Source organism: Danio rerio, chromosome 10, assembly GCF_052040795.2.
Source record: "Danio rerio strain M-AB ecotype USA chromosome 10, GRCz13ab, whole genome shotgun sequence".
Lineage (NCBI taxonomy): Eukaryota > Metazoa > Chordata > Actinopteri > Cypriniformes > Danionidae > Danio > Danio rerio.
In genome coordinates, this window is record NC_141030.1 from 42,483,970 (window position 1) to 42,505,000 (window position 21,031).

Here is a 21,031-nt window from a genome sequence, read left to right on the forward strand (position 1 = left end):
TGCTAAGGAGTCCTGAGTGGTTGCTAGGTGGTTGCTAAGGTGTTGCTAGGTGGTTGCCAGGGTGTTCTGAGTGGTTGCTAGGTGGTTGCTAAGGTGTTGCTAGGTGGTTGCTAGGGTGTTCTGAGTGGTTGCTAAGGTGTTGCTAGGTGGTTGCTAGGGTGTTCTGAGTGGTTGCTAGGCGGTTGCTAAGGTGTTGCTAGGCGGTTGCTAAGGTGTCCTAAGTGGTTGCTAGGTGGTTGCTAAGGTGTTGCTAGGCGGTTGCTAGGGTGTCCTGAGTGGTTGCTAGGTGGTTGCTAAGGTGTTGCTAGGTGGTTGCTAGGGTGTTCTGAGTGGTTGCTAGGCGGTTGCTAGGCGGTTGCTAGGGTGTTCTGAGTGGTTGCTAGGTGGTTGCTAAGGTGTTGCTAGGCGGTTGCTAAGGTATTCTGAGTGGTTGCTAAGGCGTTGCTAGGCGGTTGCTAGGGTGTCCTGAGTGGTCGCTAGGCCCTTACTAAGGCGTTACTAGGCGGTTGCTAGGTGGTTGCTAGGCGGTTGCTAGGGTAATTTGGGTGGTTGCTAGGCAGTTGCTAGGGTAACCTGGGTGGTTACTAGGCAAGCCTCACATACATGCCTGATGAAATATTTATAGTTAGTGAGCATTTCTAGCAAGTTACAGTACTTGGCTAGTCAATATTAGCATGTAGCTAGTCACTGCTAGCATGTGTAGCATATAGGAAATTCCGTTTGCTAGCAAGAGTCAAACGAGCCAATCCCCAAGTCTCTACGATGTTCCGATGCCGAGATATAGCTGTTGATGAATGGTTGCTAGGGTACTCTGTTTTGTTGCTATGGGCGAGGTTACAGAGTGAACTTGAATGTGGTTGGCTGTCCAAGTCAAATGAGCCAACCCCCAAGTCAATAGGACACTGCCAAGCAAAGATATGCATGTAGGCCAGTTATAATGGCAGTCTATGGGATCAGTTTGGGGGCGTGGCTTGTGAGATTCATTATCATATTGAGATGCTCATTGGTTGTCTGAGTCAGATGAGCCATCCCCCAAGCCAATAGGACACTGCTAAGCAAAGATATGCATGTAGGCCAGTTATAATGGAAGTCTATGGGACCAGTTTGGGGGCGTGGCTTGTGAGCTTCATTATCATACTGAGATGCTGATTGGTTGTCTGAGTCAGATGAGCCATCCCCCAAGCCAATAGGACACTGCTAAGCAAAGATATGCATGTAGGCCAGTTATAATGGCAGTCTATGGGACCAGTTTGGGGGCGTGGCTTGTGAGCTTCATTATCATACTGAGATGCTGATTGGTTGTCTGAGTCAAATGAGCCCACCCCCGTGTCTCTATGACACTCCTATGTAATGTTATAGATGTCTGACCTTTATAATGGAAGTCAATGGGATCTGCAATGGGACATCCCACCCCATGTTAAGTCAATGGGGCACTTATTAGGGGTCTTTAAGTGGTTTGGGGGGCGTGTCTTGTGAGCTTCAAATATCATATTGAGATGCTGATTGGTTGCCTGAGTCAAATAAGCCCACCCCCAAGTCAGTATGACACTGCCATGTACTGTGATTGACATATGACATTTATAATGGGAGTCAATGTAATGAATGGGAGTCAATGGGCAATGTAAAGTCAATGGGACCACTTTGGGACGTCCTAGAGCCCCAGGGGTGCGACCTATACCCCCTTTCGGGGTATGTTCTCACTTAGGCTGCAACCCCCTACAGATGTTGTGAATCCCATATTTCTATGAAATTCACAATGGACGCAGTGATTGGTTTAAGTTCGGCTCCATGTAAAGTCAATGGAGACTTTGGGACGTCCTAGCTCCCCAGGGGTACAACATTTACCGCGTTTCGGGGTGTGGTTTGAAGCCTCCTATAACCCTCTCGAGATGTCGCGAATCCCATGTCTCTACGAATTTCCCTGTTGGCGCTACGGCGATTTCCGGGAATAGTATCTACGAGTGTCTAGAAAATGAATGGGAGTCAATGGGGCCCATGTAAGTCAATGGGGACCACTTTGGGACGTCCTAGAGCCCCAGGGGTGCAACTTATACCCCCTTGCGGGGTATGTTCTCGCTTAGGCTGCAACCCCCTACAGATGCTGTGAATCCCATATTTCTATGAATTTCACACTTGGCGCTATAATCTTTCAAAGTTGGGCGTAATGTTGAGTCAATGCGTTTTGGGGGGTGGTTTTGGGGCCCCTGCGGGGCCCCAAAACCACCCACCCCTTATAAAAGTCATAGCACACCATTCCCGATAAAGACGCACAATTTGAGGCCACTTTCAAGGGTCTGGGACGAAAGCTGCGGGACTAGTTACGCGCCGAAAAAGTGTACGGAAGAAGAAGAAGAAGAAGACAGAATAATAAACCACAATAGTAAGAATGGACTTTGCCTAAGGCAAACCCCATTAATAAACCACAATAGTAAGAATGGACTTTGCCTATGGCAAACCCCATTAACTAGAATTGTACATTTCCTAAAGGAAATGTGAATGGGGTTTGCGTGGCAAATCGATGGGGTACAAAACGGTAGTAAACTGGGCAATAGAACAACATGCTAATCGAGTTGCTAGCATGATGCTAACATGATTAGCATGTAGCTAGCATGATGCTAATCGTGTTAGCATCATGCTAACAACATGCTAATCGACTTGCTAGCATCATGCTAATATGATTAGCATGTAGCTAGCATGATGCTAATCATGTTAGCATCATGCTAACAACATGCTAATCGAGTTTGTAGCATCATGCTAACATAATTAGCATGTAGCTAGCATGATGCTAATCGTGTTAGCATCATGCTAGCAACATGCTAATCGACTTGCTAGCATCATGCTAATATGATTAGCATGTAGTTAGCATGATGCTAATCGTGTTAGCATCATGCTAACAACATGCTAATCGAGTTGCTAGCATCATGCTAACATGATTAGCATGTAGCTAGCGTTATGCTAATCGTGTTAGCATGATGCTACCAACATGCTAATCGAGTTGCTAGCATCATGCTAGCAACAGTGCTAGGGTGCCCTGAGTGGTTGCTAGGTGGTTGCTAAGGCGTTGCTAGGCGGTTGCTAGGGTGTCCTGAGTGGTCGCTAGGCCCTTACTAAGGCGTTACTAGGCGGTTGCTAGGTGGTTGCTAGGTGGTTGCTAGGGTAATTTGGGTGGTTGCTAGGCAGTTGCTAGGGTACCCTGGGTGGTTACTAGGCAAGCCTCACATACATGCCTGATGAAATATTTATACTTAGTAAGCATTTCTAGCAAGTTACAGTACTTGGCTAGTCAATATTAGCATGTAGCTAGTCACTGCTAGCATGTGTGGCATATAGGAAGTTCCGTTTGCTAGCATGAGTCAAACGAGCCAATCCCCAAGTCTCTACGATGTTCTGATGCTGAGATATAGCTGTTGATGAATGGTTGCTAGGGTACTCTGTTTTGTTGCTATGGGTGAGGTTACAGAGTGAACTTGAATGTGGTTGGCTGTCCAAGTCAAATGAGCCAAACCCCAAGTCAATAGGACACTGCTAAGCAAAGATATGCATGTAAGCCAGTTATAATGGCAGTCTATGGGACCAGTTTGGGGGCGTGGCTTGTGAGCTTCATTATCATATTGAGATGCTCATTGGTTGTCTGAGTCAGATGAGCCATCCCCCAAGTCAATAGGACACTGCTAAGCAAAGATATGCATGTAGGGCAGTTATAATGGCAGTCTATGGGACCAGTTTGGGGGCGTGGCTTGTGAGCTTCATTATCATATTGAAAAGCTGATTGGTTGTCTGAGTCAGATGAGCCTTCCCCCAAGTCTGTATGACACTGCTATGCAAAGATATGCATCTAGCCTTATTATAATAGAAGTCTATGGGACCCATTTGGGGGGCGTGGCTTGTGAGCTTCATTATCATATAGTGATGCTGATTGGTTGTCTGAGTCAAATGAGCCCACCCCCGTGTCTCTATGACACTCCTATGTAATGTTATAGATGTGTGACCTTTATAATGGAAGTCAATGGGATCTGCAATGGGACATCCCACCCTATGTTAAGTCAATGGGTCACTTATTAGGGGTCTTTAAATGGTTTGGGGGGGCGTGGCTTGTGAGCTTCAAAATCATATTGAGATGCTGATTGGTTGCCTCAGTCAAGTAAGCCAACCCCCAAGTCTGTATGACACTGCTATGTAATGTGATTGACATGTGAGTCAAGAAATGAATGGGAGTCAATGGGCCATGTAAAGTCAATGGGGACCCCTTTGGGACCTCCTAGCACCCCAGGGGTACAACTTATACCCCTTTTCGGGGTATGTTCTCATGTAGGCTGCAACCCCCTACAGATGTTGCGAATCCCATAATTCTACGAATTTCACACTTGGCGATATGACACTTTAAAGGTCGTCCCATTTCGCGGGGGCGTTAGTGCTGTTCTAGAAAAATGAATGGGAGTCAATGGGGCCCATGTTAGTCAATGGGAAAACTTTGGGACGTCCTAGAGCCCCAGGGGTGCAACTTATACCCCCTTGCGGGGTATGTTCTTACTTAGGCTGCAACCCTCTACAGATGCTGTGAATCCCATATTTCTATGAATTTCACACTTGGCGCTATAATGTGTCAAAGTTGGGCGTAATGTTGAGTCAATGCGTTTTGGGGGGTGGTTTTGGGGCCCCTGCGGGGCCCCAAAACCACCCACCCCTTATAAAAGTCATAGCACACCATTCCCGATAAAGCCGCACGATTTGAGCCCACTTTCAAGGGTCTGGGACGAAAGCTGCGGGACTAGTTACGCGCCGAAAAAGTGTACGGAAGAAGAAGAAGAAGACAGAATAATAAACCACAATAGTAAGAATGGACTTTGCCTAAGGCAAACCCCATTAACTAGAATTGTACATTTCCTAAAGGAAATGTGAATGGGGTTTGCGTGGCAAATCGATGGGGTACAAAACGGTAGTAAACTGGGCAATAGAACAACATGCTAATCGAGTTGCTAGCATGATGCTAATATGATTAGCATGTAGCTAGCATGATGCTAATCGTGTTAGCATCATGCTAGCAACATGCTAATCGACTTGCTAGCATCATGCTAATATGATTAGCATGTAGCTAGCATGATGCTAATCATGTTAGCATTATGCTAACAACATGCTAATCGAGTTGCTAGCATCATGCTAACATAATTACCATGTAGCTAGCATGATGCTAATCATGTTAGCATCATGCTAGCAACATGCTAATCGACTTGCTAGCATCATGCTAATATGATTAGCATGTAGCTAACGTTATGCTAATCGTGTTAGCATGATGCTAGCAACATGCTAATCGAGTTGCTAGCAACAGTGCTAGGGTGCCCTGAGTGGTTGCTAGGTGGTTGCTAAGGCGTTGCTAGGTGGTTGCTAGGGTATTCTAAGTGGTTGCTAAGGCGTTGCTAGGCGGTTGCTAGGGTGTCCTGAGTGGTTGCTAGGCCCTTACTAAGGCGTTACTAGGCGGTTGCTAGGTGGTTGCTGGGGTAATTTGGGTGGTTGCTAGGCAGTTGCTAGGGTACCCTGGGTGGTTACTAGGCAAGCCTCACATACATGCCTGATGAAATATTTATACTTAGTAAGCATTTTTAGCAAGTTACAGTACTTGGCTAGTCAATATTAGCATGTAGCTAGTCACTGCTAGCATGTGTAGCATATAGGAAGTTCCGTTTGCTAGCATGGGTGAAACGAGCCAATCCCCAAGTGTCTACGATGTTCTGATGCTGAGATATAGCTGTTGATGAATGGTTGCTAGGGTACTCTGTTTTGTTGCTATAGGTGAGGTTACAGAGTAAACTTGAATGTGGTTGGCTGTCCAAGTCAAATGAACCAACCCTCATGTCTCTATGACACTGCTATGCAAAGATATGCATCTAGGCCTATTTTAATGGCAGTCTATGGGACCAGTTTGGGGGCGTGGCTTGTGAGCTTCATTATCATATTGAGATGCTAATTGGTTGTCTTAGTCAGATGAGCCAACCCCCAAGTCAATAGGACACTGCTAAGCAAAGATACGCATGTAGAGCAGTTACAATGGCAGTCTATGGGACCAGTTTGGGGGCGTGGCTTGTGAGCTTCATTATCATATTGAAAAGCTCATTGGTTGTCTGAGTCAGATGAGCCAACCCTTAAGGCTATAGGACACAGTTATGCAAACTTATGCATGTAGACCAGTTAAAATGGCAGTGAATGGAACACTTATGAAGGGTATTTAAATGGATTTGGGGGCGTGGCTTAAGAGCTTCATTATCATAATGAAAAGCTGATTGGTTGTCTGAGTGTAATGAGTCGACCCCCAAGTCTGTATGACACTGCAAAGCAAAGATATGCATCTAGCCCTATTATAATAGAAGTCTATGGGACCCATTTGTGGGCGTGGCTTGTGAGCTTCATTATCATATAGTGATGCTGATTGGTTGCCTGAGTCAAATGAGCCCACCCCCATTTCTCTATGACACTCCTATGTAATGTTATTGATGTGTGACATTTATAATGGAAGTCAATGGGATTTGCAATGGGACGTCCCACCCCATGTTAAGTCAATGGGGCAGTTATTAAGGGTCTTTAAATGGTTTTGGGGGGCGTGGCTTGTGAGCTTCAAAATCATATTGAGATGCTGATTGGTTGCCTCAGTGAAATAAGCCAACCCCTAAGTCTATGACACTGCTATGTAATGTGATTGACAAGTGAGTCAAGAAATGAATGGGAGTCAATGGGCAATGTAAAGTCAATGGGGACCCCTTTGGGACGTCCTAGCACCCCAGGGGTACAACTTATACCCCCTTTTGGGGTATGTTCTCATACAGGCTGCAACCCCCTACAGATGTTGCGAATCCCATATTTCTACGAATTTCACACTTGGCGCTATAACGCTTCAAAGGTCGTCCCATTTCGCGGGGGCGTTAGTGCTCTTCTAGAAAAATGAATGGGAGTCAATGGGGCCCATGTAAGTCAATGGGAAAACTTTGGGACGTCCTAGAGCCCCAGGGGTGCAACTTATACCCCCTTGCGGGGTATGTTCTCACTTAGGCTGCAACCCCCTACAGATGTTGTGAATCCCATATTTCTAGGAAATTCATACTCGGCGCTGTGATTCGTCAAAGTTCGGCTCAATGTTAAGTCTATGGGATTTTTGGGGGGGTTTTTTGGCCCCTGCGGGGCCAAAAAACCCCCCACCCCTTATAAAAGTCATAGCACACCATTCCCGATAAGACCGCACGATTTGACCCCACTTTCAAGGGTCTGGGACGAAAGCTGCGGGACGAGTTACGCGCCGAAAAATGGTACGGAAGAAGGAAGAAGAAGAAAAAAATAATAATAAGCAAAAGAGCATAGTAAGAATGGACTTTGCCTATGGCAAACCCCATTAATTAGTAGTTCTAAATAGTGCTGCCTGATATTGGAAAAATCTAGCATTGCAATATTTTGTTATTCCGTGATATATGTTGCTATATGAGTACAATTTCACCAGATGACTTCAATATCTCTATTTGGAAAGAATGAATAATTTCTGATTATTGACTGACTGATTGGAATGGTTCTGCATAAATTGAAATTGCTGAAGAACAATTTTCTTTTATTTTCTGCCTCAAAGTCTTGTCTACAAAAATTGAATTCTTTTAAACTGGAGCATCCCATTATAATTGAAGTTTTATCAAAATGAATGAATTACAGAGAAAATTTTATAACATAGTTGTTTTCTGCTGGATCCCAGGACATGTTGGACTCTTTAGACATGAACCAGCTGACAAAGCTGCCAAAACAGCTCTAACAGGAAAGATAAAGGAGTGCAAAATCCCACCTTCAGATTTAAATGCACTAATAAAAGACTATATTTTTTTCAAATGGCAAGCAGAATGGGATTAGTGTTTAAAAAGTAAACATTTTCAAATCCAACCTGAAATGGGAACAAAATCCTTTTTTTTAATTATTATTATTATTATTATTATTTTACTGAAATCATGAAATCATGATGAGATTGTTTACAGAAGATGTCGTATCAGACACGCAAAACTCACACATGAAGATTTACTCAAAGGAGAAGAACCACCAAAATGTGAATATGCAATAGACACCAAACCGTTAAACATATCCTTGTAGAATGCCCAGTTTTTATTATTACCAGAGAACAGTTTTGATCTGGAGAGACTTTAAATGAAATATTTTTAAATGTGAATCCTTCCAAAATTGTACAATTATCAAAAGTAAACCTTAAAAAGCAGTTTTAGATTTTTATCTTATATATTATCATATTCATTATTAATGTTTTTTTTTGTGTTGTCTATTTATTGCTGTTTATGACTTTTAATTGTTAGAATATTTTTTATAATTATAGGAAAGTGTTATTTATAAAATGTGCTAACTCTATCCTTTTTTTTTCTCGCCATGACATAGCCATAGAAGCTGATATAGTAGGGATGTAACGGTATCAGAATTTCACGGTACGGTAATACCTCGGTATGAATGTCACGGTACGGTATTTATTGAATCATTTACAGGAAAAAAAAAACTTTTGAAAATACTCCAAAAAAATGCCAAAAGTGTCAATGACATACAAATTAGCCATCTATCTGTAAGCTTTGAAACACTAACTTCAATTTTAATAACAAAAAATTATTAAACCATGTAAAAAAAATAAGTTTCAATTTAGTATTGTTGAAAACTCATCACATTCAACATTTAATCACTCACTCACTTAGATAGAGATGGGTTTAAAGGAAAATTATCATATAAATATAATCTGGTAAAAGCTGGTATCTCTGGGTATTTACAATGTCCCCTGCAACAGAAAAAACCCCTCTCATTTGGGACTGAGGTTTCTGGGACAAGAGAGATATGACTTGGTCCATGTTGACAGCAGTGGGGTAACGTTGTGCATTGTCTTTCCCCCACTTGAGAAGACAAACCATGAGTGAGATAGAGGTCTCTTTGTGGTACAAGTCAATGTCTGCATCAATCTGAACAGTGTGCTGTGTTTCTGCAGTCCCCATGACTGTTATTAGTCGTATTCACCAACTTGAAGGCACGTGCACACATAGGGCTCAACCTGTGCAGTGCACATGCCCTTTTTAGTCTTGGATAGAAAATGCCCTTCCAAAACGATCAAAAGTGCCCCCGCGACGCGACACAACCTCCGTCCAGTCCAGCCCTTCAGTAGGCGCGCGACAACACCTCTCGAGTATGCGCGCTCAACCCCCCCTCGGCGCTTTACAATACGCGCGCCACAACACAGCTGATCAGAACGCGCGCGACAGCACCGCTATTCAGCACGCGCGCGGCGACAACACCCGCTTTAGGTTCGATCATTTCCATCTTTTTTTCATCTCCGCTACTAGCAGCACACTCCATTTCCGCATTACTGGATCTGTAGCGACAACAGACCGCAAAGGATTATGGCCACGCCGGGGCTGATGGGAAATGAAGTTTCAGCTACCTCCCGTTTGCTTCATTCGCCTGAGCAAATTTTCTCAGAAGACCTATAGTTTTACCGAGTCATGCGACTTCGGTAATATCGAAAAAATTTAATATTGCGGTATGACGGTATTTACAATACCGTTACATCCCTATGATATAGCTATTAACTCAAAATTCTCTCTCTCTGATTCTGCATAAAAGTGCATCTGCATTGTTTATAATCAACAATTTACTAGCTTAGATTGATGCAATTAAATAAAAGATATGATTAAATTAAACAGTGTTTAAAACTTAAAACTCTAACAATAACTTAAAAATGGCACAATTTCTTTTGCCTCAATGGTTTTAAAATCATTATACATTACACTCAAAAAAAAAAAAACACACAAAATTGATCAATTATACTACCCACTCAGCATTACATATCCTGTGATGTGACTTTGCGAATGATCACATTGTGATATCAATGCTGAAATGAAATATTGTGCAACCTTGGTTATAAAGTATGATCTTATGGTGCATCCCTAATCCTACCTAAAACCTAAACCCAACTTCTACTTACTATTAATAAAAAGCCAATTAGTAGTGTATTAAGCTAGTAGTGTAAGTTAAGAGTTTGTTAACTCTGTGAATTGTGGTCTTAACTAATGTGTTGGCTGGTATTTAAATGTGTGTATGCAATTTGCACTATATGAATTATAAGGCTTTATAAGTTCTTTCATTTTCTTTTCAGCTTAGTCCCTTTATTAATCAGGGGTCGCCACAGCGGAATGAACCGCCAACTTATCCATTCATTCATTCATTTTCTTTTCGGCTTAGTCCCTTTATTAATCCTGGGTCGCCACAGCAGAATGAACCACCAACTTATCCAGCATATGTTTTATGCAGCAGATACCCTTCCAGCTGCAACCCAACACTGGGAAACACTCTTTTACACTCACACACTACGGCCAATTTAGTTTACCCAATTCACCTATAGGGCATGTCTTTGGACTGTGGGGGAAACCGGAGCACCCAGAGGAAACCCACACTAACATGGGGAGCACATGCAAACTCCACACAGAAATGCCAACCCAGCTCGAATCAGTGACCTTCTTGCTGTTAGGCCATCATGCTACCCCCTGCGCCACCGTGGCGCCCTGCTTTATATATTGTATTCAACAAATTTGTAATAATGTACTACTCACACTAGGCGATTTGAACCATGGCAGAGTTCATTTAAAGTGTAAATCATTTGACAAGTGTGATCTCACCTTATATAATAAGGTTCTCACCTTATTGATGAGCAGTAATTGTAGTTTTCCTGTAAAGCTGTTGAATTAAGTGCTAAATCTATTAAATGGTTAGTTAGCGAAAGGGATTTTCTTCCTCTAAAAGTTGATGCAAGTTTGCCTTGAAGCAATAAAGTGCAGTCATAATTATGACAGTCTACATCTAAGTCTTGTAGTATACTAAAAAGGTTTTTTTTTCTACAGGAATCCCTGTTGAGGAGGTGAAGGAGGTTTACATGGGCAATGTGTTGCAAGCAGGAGAAGGACAAGCACCAACCAGACAAGCTCTTCTGGGTGCAGGTGGGCGGGTCCTATATCACACAGAATATTAAAGGGGTGGTCCACAGTGTATTTTTAAGGCTTGGTTGTGTTTACAAGATCCAAAGCAATGTGTGCTCATACTTGACTTGTAGAAAATCACATTTTCATATATCTTACTTTAATAATTACAGCTACTCCGCTAACATGAAAACGACTGTCATATTTCCTAGTTTCTCCGAAAGCCCACCATCAAGAGGCTCTGATTGGTCAGCTAACATAATGTGCTGTGATTTGCGGATCGGCTCCACGTCAACACCCCTACAAGCGCACACTTTTGTGCTGTGTAAACGGTAGCTGTTAGTCGTATCGTTTGTGCCTGATTCAGACAGAAAATGAAGAGCGCACAGCTGAACCTCACGCCTGCTCTCTAAAATAAAATCTGACAAATGTCTTTCGCATATATTCGGAATAAGCATGTCTAAGTAACATAAAACATTCATCTTTTGCGAGTTTGTTATTTAAGATGTAGAGCACACTTAAAGCGTCCACATAGAGAGACACTGCAGCGCTGCTGAAGATTTATTTACTGAGGTTTGAGGTTTTGACTATAAATATAAATTTGTAGCAAAATTGTTAGCGGTGTCAAAAAAGCATTTCCTGTTGTTTACATCCTGGCTACAACATACCATTAATGCTAGAAACTGCCTGTAGTTGATCAATTTGAACAATTAAAAATACTTACAGGTTGTGGCTCACAATCCACAGCTTCGTCTGTTGGAGGAGTTTTTAGCCGAATACAGCACTGAACTGAGAGAGATTCTGGAAGTTCTCCTTTGTCAAATGCTAGCTATATATTTTTTCATAATTCTCTGGGACATAATTAAAATGAAATTGTAAGCACTTCTCTCTTTGTCTCGTGTCCTTTGGAAGCCCAAATATAGAATCCAAAGAAGCTCTGTGGAAATAGCAGCATTTGGACGGCATTTTAGCTTTCTCTGCTTTAACATTACAGCACCTTTGGCCATGCCCCTTCGCTGCACAGTGTGTGCATGTGGTGAATGCACGTAACTGGAAGCCCTTGTGATCTCACTAGCCTGGGTGAATTTTTTTGTAGTCCCCAAACTTCATTCACTGTAGACTTTGCTAACCTAACTCTCTAAAAGCCAAGGTCTCCCTTTGCATTGAACTTTGAGCATATTACATTTAGAGATGGTGTGTATTAGCCGGCAGCTAGCTCTCTGCAACTCTAATATGGTTGACCACTGAAGCTAAGCAGGGCTGCGCCCGGTCAGTACCTGGATGGGAGAACAAATGGGAAAGCTAGGTTGCTGCCGGAAGTGGTGTTAGTGAGGCCAGCAGGGGGCGCCCAACCTGCGGTCTGTGTGGGTCCTAATGCCCCAGTATAGTTACGGGGACGCTCTACTGTTCAGTGAGCACCGTCTTTCGGATGAGACGTTAAACCAAGGTCCCGACTCTCTGTGGTCGTTAAAAATCCTTTCGAAAATAGTAGGGGTTTAACCCCGGCATCCTGGCCAAATCTCCCCACTGGCCTCTGTCCATCATGGTGTCCTAACCATCCCCATATTCAATTGGCTTCATCACTGTCTCCTCTCCACCAATCAGCTGGTGTGTGGTGTGCGGTCTGGCGCAAAATGGCTGCCGCCGCGTCGTCCAGGTGGATGCAGCACACTGGTGGTGGATGAGGAGATCTCCCCCATTGTGTAAAGTGATTTGAGTGCCCAGAAAAGCGCTATATAAATGTAAGAAATTATTATTATTATTATTATTATTATTATTAGTATGTCCACACAGCTACATTACACATCAACTAAAGTTTAAAATATATTGTAGTTGACCACCCCTTTAAGCGAGACTTGTATTCTGGTTTCTTTAATTCAGTTGAATACTGGTTGACAAGTTTGGGTATTGGAAACTCTGCTGACTGGTTGTCCAGATACCTGGAGAAACTGACATTTCCTGACAGGATCTGGCATCTGGGGCTAGATCTCATTTATCTGGCTTGGGGAATGCGATCTAACAATTCTCTTATTATCTTTTGTGAAAAGTCTGTGTCATTTCTGCGTCCACTTTTGCAAGGTGTATACAGACTTCTGACTTCAATTGTATAAATTAATAATAAAAACATATTCACATCTTTATCGTTTTAAAGGGCACCTATGGTGAAAAATCTACTTTTCAAGCTATTTGGACAAACATATGTATGTATGTATGTATATGTATATGTATATGTATATATATATATATATATATATATATATATATATATATATATATATATATATATATATATATATATATATATATATATATATAGTGTATAGACTATCATATTGGGGTGACATAAACACACCCAGTCCCTTTTTTTTTTTCAATTTAACAACACAAAAATGGTGGACCAATTAGAGCGGGTTTCAGACTGACCGCAACTTTACGTAGGAGTGCGATTTTTTTTTTTTTTTTTTTTTTTTTTTTTTTCCCGCCCACCGAATTGATTGACATCTGCGCGCATTAACATGTTCCGGTAGTCACGTGTATATGTCAACAAGACCAGGCAGACATACGCAAAGCAACCGGGAATAAAAGGATCTGTTCTGTTCGCTAGGATCAGCAATCATCATCAAATGTGATTAAGAGTAAGTTTCACATGTTTAAAGTGTTTTAAAACAGAGTATGTGTTTAATTAATTACAGCGATTTACTTCAGCTTTACTTCATCAGCACAGCCGCGTGTCAGAACAGTTATAAAGGAAGACGCTTCAATCCCGGTTTGTGGAAGTTAAATCAGGTTTATTTTGTACATTAGCATAACAGATATCCACACTGCAGTAGAGGTTAGCCTGTATCCTGTAACATTTGAGTTCAAAAACAGTGCTAAGCTAAGCGCGCTATGTCTGCCTGCCTGCCTGTGTGCGTTAGTGTGTGTCAGCTGGGGTGTGCGTGTGCGTGCGTGCGTGCGTGTGTGCGTGTGTGTGTGTGTGTGTGCACTTTGTAGCGATATTGCGTGTGACTCATCAATGCAACTTCACAATACTGATTAGTAAAGATTAGTTCTTACTGTAGTATTTCTCACAAACGCTACGTGAGACCTTCTTCCTTTAAGTCTGTCTGTTGTCTGACGCAGCCGAGGGAGGAGATTAAAGCACTTGGGAAGGCACGTAGAAACAGTAGGCGGGAAAGACTTGCCTTAAAGGCGCAGTACGACAAAACCACCCCCTGCTGGGAATTAGTATAAAACAGCATCTTGAAATGATATTATAATGAAATGATATTATAATGAATTATAATGAAAAATCTGATGGGTGTTTTGAGCTGAAACTTTATATACACATTCTAGAGACGCAAAAGACTTATATTATATCTGAATAAAGGGGTAACCTAGGTCCCCTTTAATGTTTGTGCATTAAATTTAGGGAATTTACAAATGCAATTTCTCAATTTACAATAATGCATGTTTTCCTCATGCAGGTCTTCCTCTGTCCACGCCGGCAACCACCATTAATAAAGTGTGTGCCTCTGGGATGAAGTCCATCATGCTGGCCTCTCAGAGTCTCATGTGTGGCCATCAGGTATATAAATAATAAAGCAATATAATAATGGAAGCAATGCTGATAAAGTAGAGTAAGTAAATCTCTTGGTTGTCTTTCAGGATGTGATGGTTGCTGGTGGGATGGAGAGCATGTCTCAGGTTCCTTACATCATGGCCAGAGAAGCACCTCCTTATGGCGGAGTGAAGATGGAGGATCTGATTGTTAAGGACGGCTTGACGGACGTCTACAACAAATTCCACATGGTACCTACATTTTGTTGCTGTCAGGCAGAAACCTTTCATTAATGACTACATTTACATGGACATCAACAGTCTAGTTACTTGCCTTAATCTGAATAAGACTATAATATGATTAAGGTGTTTAAATGAGGTGCTTTTTGAATGTTCCTTTCATGATCCCGTTTCACATCTTATAGCACAAATTGTAGTTTCATTAAAGTCATTGCAACACCACGCTATTTATATTTCCTCCGGAGATTCATGTAACTTCGGGTATTTAATTTTTAATTTGTCGACTTTATTGCAGTCTGGCACTTTTACTTTCATTCAGGAACGTTTCATGCATGCCCCCGTGACAAACAAGATATTGGAATGCGAGTATGAACAGCTGAAATTGTGTTAATGGAAATTTTATTGCACGCCGTATGGGGAAACAAATCTCCGCATTTCACAATGTGTGTGTCTGTGGTCCTTCACTGATTCTGTAGGTGTAGAGAATAGTGTCAAACAGCAGTGTGTGTGTAGACTACCCTGTCATAAAATGCGGCGGAAGTCCTACATGACGGAAATAGTTTGATTGCTGTGTTTACATGTCTGTACAGCACTTAAACAATGCGACTAAAATCAATTAAATTAAAGATTCATTTAATCAAAAATTGCTTTTTACATGGTTGATTCTTAATCAGAGTAATGTCTTCATCACATTAATATCGGATTATTGGTGTCCATGTGAATGTACTCAATGTTATTTATCAATACTATTGGTTATAGCTCTATAGAGTTTTAATTGATTTTTACTTTGGTTTAAAGTTTTTTATTTTTTATTTAAAAAAATTATTTTAGTAAATGTTGAATAATTTCAATTAGAATAATTTTTTATATTTTATTTTATTTAACCTGGCTTTCCCAAACTACAACATGTTTCTTTTTTCCTTGTATTTTCATATTTTGTCTTTTTTTTTAAATAAGTTTTTTTTTATCCGTCACCATTTAGGCTTGTCTGTGGATTTAACCAATGAGAAGTTGCGGAGCATTTTTCCATTTTCTTTTTTTCGTTTAAATTTAGTTTTTATTTTGTTTTATTTTGATCTTTTAGTGTTTTTTAATTAATGTAAATACGTTTTTTGTGTGTATTTATATGAGTAAAGTATAAATGTATTTATGAAGAAATGTTTATTTTTTTCTCTGTTAATTTTTTTCAGTTAGCAATAATAACACTTAAAGGTTGAAGAAACCCTTAACTACTTTTTTGAGATTTTAACAGATTAGTGTGTCAATTAAGACATACAGAACATATAGAACCTGTTAGCTATAATCGTAGATAAAACTGGATAATTTTGTGCTTTTGTCAGCTAATTTAATCTTCCGGGTTTAAAATAATTATTGAAACAGGATCAAATTTGGTGACGTTGCACCGATCTACCTGTCCAAGGAGGACATGTTGGTTTATCATTACTATTCATAGACTTGAGTTTTCTTACCCTATGAGAAGACGCTGCTCCTTAATTATTCATGACAGTTTACGGTTTCTAATCCCAAGCTTTTAGACTGCAGAAGAGAATGAAATCAAATTTATTCTCAGCCCCACAGGCACTGAATTAGAAACACCTCACACAATCGGTAATTCGTTTTTTGTAATTCAAAGCAAAGATGGTATAATACATTCATAAATGGACATAAATGTTCATATGTTTTTTTTTTTTTTATTAAAATATTTAAAACTTTCAAGGATTTAAGATTATGATTACTGTTTAACATGTCATAAGTCTTGTGAGAAGGGTCTGTTATCCTCTCATCTTTTCCCCCCTGCTCTGCTGGCCACGCCCACTCCTCCCTCTGCTCGCAGAGCTCCACACCCATCATGTAGCATTTTTTAAAATTCTTTATTTATATTCATAAAAATTTTGAATAATTGCTTATTGTATGTAGTTTCAAATTATATTATTATCCCAGTTTTTTTGCTTTTATTACTATAAAATTATTATTATTAATAATAATAATAATCATTATGATTTTTTATTATTATTATTAATATTATTATTATTAATATTATTATTATTAGAGGGATTTCTAAAGGATCGTGTGACTGGAGTAATGAAGCTGAATATTCATCTTTAAAATCACTGGAATAAATTATAAAATTAAACCATAAACTACTTTTTAACAGTTATTTTAAATTGCAATAACATATCACAATTCTATAATTTGTTATAGTCTTGGTGAGCAGGAAAAGCTTATTTTAAAACATTTGAAAATCCCACAGAACCCAAACTGTTGTACAGTAATGAATATTAAAAGGTTTTGGACCCCCTTAGACTTATCTTTGGTGTCATCTGAAGGCAATTGTCTTTGGTGTGAAGATACAAGATGTGCAGCAAAATGTTTCAAAGCTCCGTTTACTGAAATCACGTGATCTTGCCAATTTGCTACATGCTTTGAAACTATTCATTCGACACAAAAAAAAAGAACCTTAAAGCTTTTAAAGCAGTTTCGAAGCAATGTTTATAAAGCTGCCGTCACTAGTTAATGCAAACAAATCGCCACCCTACAAACCTAGTACATACTTAAAGTAGCACAAAATAATATGAAGTTTTACTAATTAAACTTTTAAAAATGTAATGTTACTCAAATCTTATCAGGTGCTTTTCTTTTTTTGAGTAATCTGAATTTATCAGGTTTTACAGTGCAGATATCAGTTTTGGACACGGTTTCTTCCCAACGGCAACAAATGTGGTATGAACTATTAAGACAGACTGCTTTGTATTTGCATAGTAACTTAGCCTAATCACGTCTTCAGTGAATAAAGGAGTAAATGAAGTTTTGTGGAAACATTGGACAGCAAATGTAATGTGCGAATGCTGTAGAGAAACTGTAACTATGTAAAACGCCTCCATATGTTCTCATATTTAGGGCAACTGTGCTGAGAACACGGCTAAGAACAGCAGCATCTCCCGGGAGGAGCAGGACGCTTTTGCTATCAAATCCTACACCCTCAGCAAAGCAGCGTGGGAGTCCGGCATCCTGGCCAAAGAGGTGGTTCCTGTGAGCATCCCGCAGAGAGGTCGGTTTTACTGCGGGACCTATTAATTTTCACACCATATCTCCAAAACACCTATAAGAAAGGAGATACTATAACGTCTGTTTGTTTTTATTCTCACATTTTTGTGTATTGAATATTTTTAACTGTAAAGGATTTAATGTGGAGTGAGAGCAGATAAAATAAATGCTTTCCTTCTTTGTAAACTTTTGATTTTAGTGCTACCGAAATCCTATTTTCTATTATTACTTAATCTAATTATAAGCTGCTACTTATCTGTGTGCTTTTGTTTTTTCCTCAACAATGTAGTTTTGATCCAGTGTGACATGTTTTCCAGAAAATATAGTAATCGCAATCAAATATGCTCTCTCAAATCTCAGGAAAACCAGATGTTGTTGTGAAGGAGGATGAAGAATATAGAAAGGTCGACTTCAGCAAAGTCCCCAAACTCAAGGCTGTCTTCCTGAAAGAAAACGGTACAACATTCATGTCTTTTAAAGAGCCCCTATTATACATGAAATAGGGTCATATTTTGGTGGTAAGGGTCTCCAAAAACTGTCTAATATGCATGCAAGGTCAAAAAACACTTTCGATATCTTGTAATCTGCATTTTTTTAACCGAATTATCCCAGCGACTCCTATATGAATCGTTTAGTGATTCATTTGTTCCCAAACCCCTCCTTGGTGCAAAGCTACTCCGCGCTGATTGGACCGATGACAGCCTGCTGCGATTAGTCGACACTGAATGCCTTCAGTGTGAGACAGTGAAATACCCAGCCGCTAATCAACAATATAAAAGTAGTCACAGTGCATACACGCTTCATAGTGTAAGGCGTGGATTTTGGCTGTCAGTGTGTGAATGTAAATACAGACGATGGTCTTGAAAATACAGACGACTAAATGTTTTATTGAGCAAAAACTCCAAGAACTAGAAACTCCTGGAGATCTCCTAGCTTGTCACACTCTACCTGCTCTTTTCACACAAACACGCACACACACACACATTACCTTCCTCCTCGAAGGACATAACACACACACTTTAGCCTCCTCCTCGGAGGACACAACACACACACATTAACTTCCTCCTCGGAGGACACAACACACACACATTAGCCTCCTCCTCGGAGATCCGTAAACAAAGCTGCACGCGTCGCGTTTTCAACGTGGCTTTAGACTCGATATGAGAATATAAAGAGTTCATCTGAAACTGTACACGCGGTTATAAGTAACAAAACACAACTAAATACATCTGCAAGCTAGAGTAAACAAGGCAACAACTTTATTCGCACGTACTCACACTTGTGAAATGGAGGAAGAAACCCATCCATGTTCTGACATAGTCCATCAGTACTCTTTACTGATCCTTCCTTTAACAATCGGTTGATGAAGTCTTCTTTATAAGCAAGTAGTTTCCAGAAGCACTCAAACTGCTCAAGGCTGGGCTATAATGCTGAGGTTTCATCTTTGGGTAGAGACTCAATAATATCCATCAGCACAGCGTGACTTCATTCGACTGGCGTGTTCGCGTGCGTGCGTGCGTACGTGTGTGTGTGTGTGGCTTTTTTTCTGTGTTAGAGGGCGGGGCCACAGGTTTCAAATCTCCCGGGTTTGCGCGCGCAACTACTTGTGTTTTTTGCATACGTCATCGTGAAACACCTAATGACTCGTTATCAAGACGACTCATTTGAAGCACTATGAGTCGACTCTTTTATAGATGAATCAACAGTTTTAAACACTGTACACTTACAGATTTAAGCCTTAGCTGGATATTTCACTTTACTTAGAGCTGTGTTACACACTACATGGAAGGGCATTTTCAAAAACCCATAATATGGGCTCTATATATATATATATATATATATATATATATATATATATATATATATATATATATATATATATATATATATATATATATATATATATATATATATATATATAATTATGCTTGATTATAATTAGGTGCATTCAATTAAATGATCCAAAACGAAAAAAAACTCTAGTTTTATGACCATGATGTTTTTTAAATGGATAGTTCATCCTAAAATGAAAATTTACTCACTATTTACTTGCCCTCAAGTGTTTTCTGACTTTTAAGAGTTTCTGTTTTCTGTTAAATAATAAAGAAAATGTTTTGAAGAATGCTGAAAACCTGTAACCATAGTAGGAAAGACTAATACTATGGAAGTCAACAGCTGCGTCCCAAATGGCACACTATACACTATGCACTCATGCACTTTGTACTTATGCACTTACACACTCAACAGGATAGTATATGTATGTAGTGTCGTCCCAAATGGCACACTAATGTTTTTTTACTAAGTGGAAATTCAAACCGTTTCCCTGATGATGTTTGACGGTTGCCAAATCAGTGAAATAAACGACCGAATTATCAGATACTTGCCGTGGGTATTGCCGCATTCACCATCGGAAGGCGCTAAAATCACTCTCGTAGGAGAATTTTGCTTTCACCATCCAAAATAAATAAAGTTATTCAACATGTGCGTCTGATAGCTCCGCCCCTTCCGCTACGCAAGCAAACCTGCTGTCGTTGAGTGCGTGAAGTGTCCATCATAACACACTTAATTTTAGCGGCTGAATGAGTGCATCATCCGGGTAATTAAAGTGCACTTATTATTTTTAGAGTTTTCAGTGTGAACGAACTACTTACACTATTTATACTACAAAATGGCGTAGAATAGTGCATAAGTATGCGATTTGGGACGCAGCTAATGGTTGCATCTTTTCAGCATTCTTCAAAATATCTTTTCTGTTTAACAGAAGAATATAAACTTTTTTTGTGTGAATTACCCCTTTAAAAGCGCACATTGTCATTTATTTATTTTCTGTTTGGCTTAGTCTCTTTATTAATCCAGGGTCGCCACAGCTTAATGAACTGCCAACTTATACAGCATATGTTTTACGCAGCGGATACCCTTTTAGCTGCAACCCATCACTGGGAAACACCCATACACACACACATTAACACACATACACTAAGGACAATTTAGCTTACCCAATTCACCTGTACGGCATGTCTTTGGAGTGTGGGGGAAACCAGAGCACCCGGAGGAATCCCACGCGAACACAGGAAGAACATGTAAACTCCACACAGAAGCGCCAACTGACCCAGCTGGGGCTCAATCCAGTGACCTTCTTGCTGTGAGGCGATTGTGCTATCCACTGCGCCACCGTGCTCCCCAGCGCACATTGTAATAATCATAATAAAAATGTTAAAGTTCATTTTAATAAG

The 21,031-nt window shown here is 40.3% G+C and overlaps 1 protein-coding gene and 1 long non-coding RNA gene across 3 annotated transcripts in view; both read left to right on the forward strand.

The window, feature by feature from the left end:
* The window catches only part of LOC147835148 (uncharacterized), a 52,752-nt gene extending 42,209 nt beyond the window's left edge, over positions 1 to 10,543 (forward strand). Inside the window, exons 2-3 of the long non-coding RNA XR_015501599.1 lie at positions 7,384 to 8,420; positions 9,584 to 10,543. This is a non-coding gene — a long non-coding RNA (uncharacterized LOC147835148). The remainder of the gene's footprint in view (positions 1 to 7,383; positions 8,421 to 9,583) is intronic.
* Positions 1 to 21,031, forward strand: part of acat1 (acetyl-CoA acetyltransferase 1) — a 70,036-nt gene that overhangs the window by 44,976 nt on the left and 4,029 nt on the right. The window contains 5 exon segments of one of the 2 annotated variants that reach the window (NM_001003746.1): positions 10,899 to 10,994; positions 14,441 to 14,541; positions 14,622 to 14,765; positions 17,652 to 17,802; positions 18,159 to 18,254. In NM_001003746.1, coding sequence (NP_001003746.1) covers positions 10,899 to 10,994; positions 14,441 to 14,541; positions 14,622 to 14,765; positions 17,652 to 17,802; positions 18,159 to 18,254 — 588 coding nt within the window. 2 annotated transcript variants of the gene reach the window in all.